General features: G+C 57.4%; 1 protein-coding gene across 1 annotated transcript in view; it reads right to left on the minus strand.

Moving 5' to 3' along the window:
- LOC105301787 (carnitine O-palmitoyltransferase 1, brain isoform) overlaps positions 1–5,676 on the minus strand; it is a 19,784-nt gene that overhangs the window by 4,095 nt on the left and 10,013 nt on the right. Inside the window, exons 7-16 of the mRNA XM_023520166.1 lie at positions 5,182–5,350; positions 4,833–4,940; positions 4,659–4,743; positions 4,139–4,334; positions 3,834–4,016; positions 3,212–3,317; positions 1,935–2,051; positions 1,292–1,456; positions 913–1,047; positions 121–273 (exon numbers count right to left, since the gene is read on the minus strand). Coding sequence (XP_023375934.1) covers positions 121–273; positions 913–1,047; positions 1,292–1,456; positions 1,935–2,051; positions 3,212–3,317; positions 3,834–4,016; positions 4,139–4,334; positions 4,659–4,743; positions 4,833–4,940; positions 5,182–5,350 — 1,417 coding nt within the window. The remainder of the gene's footprint in view (positions 1–120; positions 274–912; positions 1,048–1,291; positions 1,457–1,934; positions 2,052–3,211; positions 3,318–3,833; positions 4,017–4,138; positions 4,335–4,658; positions 4,744–4,832; positions 4,941–5,181; positions 5,351–5,676) is intronic.

Consider the following 5,676-nt stretch of genomic DNA (forward strand, 5'->3'; position numbering starts at 1 on the left):
CTCACTCTCTCGTCTGCATATAACTAACTCCTTTTCCAACATCACCCTCCTTGCCCCCAAGTGCCTTCCTTCTCCCATGGTTGCTCATTTCCCGCTCTAACCCTTTCCCTGAACCCCAACCTGGTCCAGGAAGGGCGACTGCAGGTGAAGGAATTGGGACACGATGTAGAGTGCGAAGAGGTGGCGGTCGACCCCCTGTCCGCTCATCGCTGCCTTCAGCAGAGCCTGGTGCTTATCCACCGCCAAGCGGAGCAGGGCGAGGCACTGTGGGTCCTGGGGTCCCCGGGGAGGTCACAGGTCATGGAAAAACAGGAAATGGGCTTACTGCTGGGGCCTGTCACACACCCCTGGCCTCAACCCAGCTTGCAACATCCTTGCAAGGCAGAGATAGCAACTCTATTTTACAGAGGCGACTCTGGCTCAGAGAGGGGACGTCGCTTGCCCAGGGCCACACAGCAAAGCAGAATCATGGGTTCCCAGGTCCGTCTGACTCTCCCGAAACGCCTTCCAGTGAACCGCACAGGCGGTGGTGGGGACGAGGACAGCGGTGCCTGGGGTGTTCCCAGCAGAGAGCTCGTATAGGGAACGTGAGGAATGGTGCCAATGGAAGTCACAGGTCACACAGAGGTTAAATATCAAAGAGCTACATTGTGGAACCGGGGCTCCCTCTAGGGGGCTCCCCCAGTGCCCTGTGTGACCCCCCCACGGAGCGCGTTTCACACTATGCTGAAGTATCTCTGTCCCCCCCACATCGGTGAGCTCCATGAGGTCAGAGACCAGGCTCGGTTCCTCCCTGTTCCCAAGGCCCATTATGGGGCCTGGCCCTCCCAAGGAGCTCCATAAATGTCTCCAAACGGATGGGGGAGGACGTGCAGACAGACGCCTGAAGCCTCGAACGGGGCCCACACCCACCGTCCTCCCTTTGTCCTCCATGGCTTTCACAAAGCTGCAGGCCTCCTTCGTGCAAGACCTCACCGTCTCCGTCCGGCCTTCCAGGAACAAGCGAGTCATGGTCGACTCATAAGTCAGGCAGAATTGACCCCTGTCCTGGGGGACGAGGAGAAGAGGAGCCTGTCGGCTGAGCTCAGGAAGTCTTCACAGACTTGACCGCCCTCTGGCTGGACCCCTAGTCTCCTCCCCTCGCCCCAGGAATGGGGGGCTGGGAGAGAGAAATCAAGATGGCGGGCCCGCAAGGCCGAGATGGGTCAAGAAAGGGGCCGACGAAGCAGGTCTTGGGAGACTAGGGATGCGAGGTCCTAAAAGGGGGCCGGGGTCGGGGAACCCCACTGACCCGGAAGTGGGCCAGCTGCAAGGCCATCTGGATGAAGCTGTCCGAAGAGAGGCGGCAGCGTTTGATGAAGCTCTTGCCAAAATGGGAGAAGGGGAAGACGTGGCAGTCGATGTCTCCAGATAAGGTCTTGGCTCCCCTCAGGGCCAGAGAGATGGACAGATGGACCTGCCAGAGAAGGACAGAGGGAACAGCGGGCGGGGGCAGAGATGGGGGGAGGGTTAGAGCTGGGAACGGGGCTGAAGTGGAGACGGGAATGGAGCTAGGCTTGGGGTGGATCATGGAAATGGGGACAAAGGAAGAAACGGAGCTGAAGGGTTAGGTTCAAGGAGCAAGGCATGGCCCTGAAGGTCGGGATGGACTTGGGGTTGGGGATGGGGTTGGGACGAGTCAGGGCTGGGGTTGCAGATGGGTTTGGTGTCGGAGACAGGACTGAATATAGGTCTGGTGATGGAGGGACAGAGATGAGTTTGGGGTACGGATGGGGTTGGGGCTCAAGTTGAGGTAGGACTGGATTGAGGTTGAGGTTGGGGTTAGGGATGGAGTAGGGGATGGGGTTGATCTTGAGGTTGGGGGTGGCCTTAAGTTTAGGGTTAAAGCCAAGAATTTGGGGACTTGGAGGAGCGACTTGGAAACCCAGCCTCACCTTGTCTGGAAGGTCCCAGTGTAGCCGCTGGGGCCGGGGCAGTGAGGGGTCAGGATGCCCCTTGCAGTGGCCATCTGCTGAGTAGCCCAGCTGAAAGCATTCTGTGGCCAGAGTGAACTGTGTGCAAACGGAGGCTGTCACAGTCCCTTCTCCCCTGTGGCCCAAGGGCCATCTAACCAGGGACCTCTTTTATCAGTCCCTTCTGGGGGTGGGGGGCAGTCCCTGAGAAGCAGAAATCTCTAATGTTCACAGATAGGTTCTCAGGTTCAAGTTCATCGAAAGCAGGACTGATACTAATACTCAACTGGTGCTTTACTGACCCCGTATTTCCGACAGGTAGATAAAGAGCCAGCAATGGCTGTCTCAGCCCTCCCCAGGGGCACCCCTCAGCATGGTTCTGATTGAGGGGGGCCCACGCACTGCTTTTTATTGTTGTTAAATATTTTAAATTGGCCCTGATCGAGTACCTACTACCCTCCGGCCTTGCATTTCTCTTTATATTATTACTCTACGTGACATCTCTTCATGCAAAGTCGCTACGAAGAGATACGTTGACATGAATTGTCCGAAGGGTCTGAGGTTGAACTGAATTGAGAGTTTCATTTACCGATGTCATCAGAGAAATCATTTCCATTTTACAAACGAGAAACAGGCCCAGAAGAGTCGCTGCTGATCTGGGGCTGTCCCCCGGGTCTGGAAGGGCCCCCTTTCCCCTCACACATGCCCGATCCCCAGCGTGGGCCCCATCCAACCCCTCACACGGCACCACATTAGACCAGAAACCCGATGGGGTGCAGGCACCACTCCCTACGATTTAGGGACCGAATAAAATAGAGACAATGGTGACACGAAGGTTCTCAGGACTGGATCGGACTTAAAGACAAAAGAATATCCAACCCTTTCACCCGACGAAGGGGGAAACTGAGGCTCAGAGGAGGGGGGTAACTTGTCCAGGGTCACGCATCTGGCCAGTGCTGGAAGATGGTTTTGATTCAGTGCAATGTGGTTGAAAAGTCGCACGTTCTGGTCTCGGAGCTTCTCAATTCAGATTCTCGCTGTGCAACTCCTGGCTCCGTGACTCTGGGCAAAGCACCTTCCTTTTCTGAGCCCCAGTCACTCATTCGTCAAAGGAAGGTCATAATCCCAGACCCCATCCTTTGCTGGGTGGCCCGGGTCCGGTCTCTGCCTCTCTCTGAGCCTCCATTTTTCCTCTGACCCCAAGGTCTTCGGAGATGGGGGTGGCAGTCCCCTGGATAGGGGCGGGCTGGCTGTCCTACCTCCCACATATGTCCTGAGATGGGGCAGTCGGCCCAGGAGTGCTCCACACTGAGGCCCAGCTTCCCATTGGAGAAGACGATGAGGGTGAAGGATTTGTCAAACCAGCTGTGCGGGGAGGGTTCAAAGTGGTCACCAAAAAGTAAGGGCCAGGAGGGAACTTGGGGTGCCCTCCGCTGGACTTGTGGGGGTTTCAGGGTGGGGACATTTTTCTGGGACTCGGGGCTGGTGTGGGGATCTCTAAGAGGGTGGGGTCTCCGGCAGGTGGTGCTGGATGGCCTCTGAGACGCGTCTGGGGTTTAGAAAGCTGGAGGTTGTTGGGAGAATGTGCAGAGAGAGGGTCAAGGCTTATGGGGTGCTGGGAGGTTCGGGAGACTCTCCCAGGTGCCTCGGAAATCAGAGTGATGCCTGCTAGGCACCTGGGAAGTTGTCTGGGGGTCCCAGAGCTGGGGGACTGGACCTAGCTTTATCTGGATGAGAGGTCCCCAGGGCTCCAGGCCCCGAATCTGGAGATGCCCACGCCTGGGGTCCAGGGTCGGCTTGTCTAGGGGGTCCCGTATTGGGTCTGGATACTGGGTTCTGTTTGCGGGTTAGGGTCGAGTCCCACTCCCTGGGCTGACTCACCGGTCATGGCCCCTGCCCGCCAGCAGGGCATGGGCGTAGGCATCCAAGGAAGCTGCGGGGTCTTCCCTCGTGAGTCCCTGGGGTTCCGAATCCAGCGATACAAAAAAAGCAGCTCCCTCCACGGCCTCCAGAGCATCCTCCGCCTGGGTCTTCAGCGACCTCCGCACCTGGGCCCACAGGTCCCTGTTGAGGGACGTACCTGAGCCCACCACTCTGCCCAGCCTCCACGGGGCCCCTAACCCTGCCCTTCTGCAACTTGGAGACATTGGCTGGGCCTCCGGGTTCCTCTGACCTCCCACCCTCACCTGGGCGCGGCGGTCAGGGCCGCCAGATGCTCCTCGTGCGGGCAGGCGGGGGAGGGGTCATCCAGGATTCGTTGGAACTGCTGCTCCAGGGCCCGCGGAGGAAGCAGGCCACTTTGAGAGTGGGTCCCCACGCGGAAGAATCGGCCGCGGTGGAAGACGGCCACGTGTCGGCTGTCACCGAGGTGGCGGATGTAGTCTAGGGGTGGCGTGGGCAGAAACGTGGCGGGGAAGAGAGGTCGGAAATATTACAAGAATAAGAATAGCCACCACTTATTAGTCACTTCCTACGTGGCTTGCACTGTGTTTAGCACTCATTAAATCTTCACCACCCTACGCGCCTTTATTATCTCGTCTTAAAGATGGGGAAACTGAGGCTCAGAGAGGGCGATAATTTGCCCGAGGTCACACAGCCAGGGAGCGATGGAGCTGGGATTCGAACCCAGGTGCGCTGGCTCCAGAGAACACGCTCTTAGCCCCTACACTGTGCCACCCGTCGGCGAGGCGGGGAAAGAGGTCTCACCTTTCTGGACCCCAGGAATGCGGGTGGTGTTGAATATCTTCTCATACTGTGCAGAGCATAAGGGCCGCATTCCCATCAGCAAAGTCTGCAGGAGACCATGGGCTAGCGAACTACTCTCCGGGACCCGCGTGGCTCCACGGCCTCTGTCCCCAGGCCGCCGGGTGGCCCCCTTACCGGCAGGATCTCCTGGCGGTCCAGGCGGTGGCGGTAGAGGAGGAGAGCGTGGACGGCGTTTCCCGCACGAGCGGCCTGCACCGGCGTGGGTGTCACGTACAGAAAGTCCTGGCAGGGGCGGGGGGAGCCCGGCGAGGGGACAGCAAAACGCCTGGGGTCAGATTTGCCCCCACTGTGACACCAAACACAGGTACTGACCCCAGCGGAGGGTGGGACGATGAATTCCAGGCTGTGATTCGGGTCACTGACCCTACACCCCACATTCTACCCAGACGTCTCAATTCTAGACCTGGGAATCACCAACCCAACCCCCTCCCCATCTCGTAGCCCCCCTTTCGCCCCTTCTCACCATCATGTAATAGTTGCTGTTCACCATCAGTGAATTCCGGGAGCGCAGGTACACAAATTCTTCCCACCAGTCACTGACCTGTAAGTGTGGCAGAAAGACCCACGATTGGGGGGGCTGGGCCAAGGTGGGTGGGTGGGGGAGTGGGAGGGTCGGGACCCCTAAGACTTTCCTATGTCAGACAGGGAGGGTGGAGCTCAGTGAAGGAGGCCATCGTGGTTAGTAACTAGCAATAACCTAGAAATCCATCAACGGGGAATCATTGAGCTAAACCGTACTACACTCATGCTATAGAATATTACACAGCAGTTAAAAAAACAAGGTACTTCTATATTACTGACAGAGTGAGTACCAAGGTATGCTGCCAAGTGAAAAAGCTCGGGTGTGCAATAAGATATGTTTTTCAATTCTATCCGAGATTTAAAAAAATACTACCAAGACCCAAATGTCCATCAGAAGGCGAAACAGACAACCCAATGTGGTCTATCCATACAATGG

The sequence above is a fragment of the Pteropus vampyrus genome, unplaced genomic scaffold (assembly GCF_000151845.1).
Source record: "Pteropus vampyrus isolate Shadow unplaced genomic scaffold, Pvam_2.0 Scaffold250, whole genome shotgun sequence".
NCBI lineage: Eukaryota > Metazoa > Chordata > Mammalia > Chiroptera > Pteropodidae > Pteropus > Pteropus vampyrus.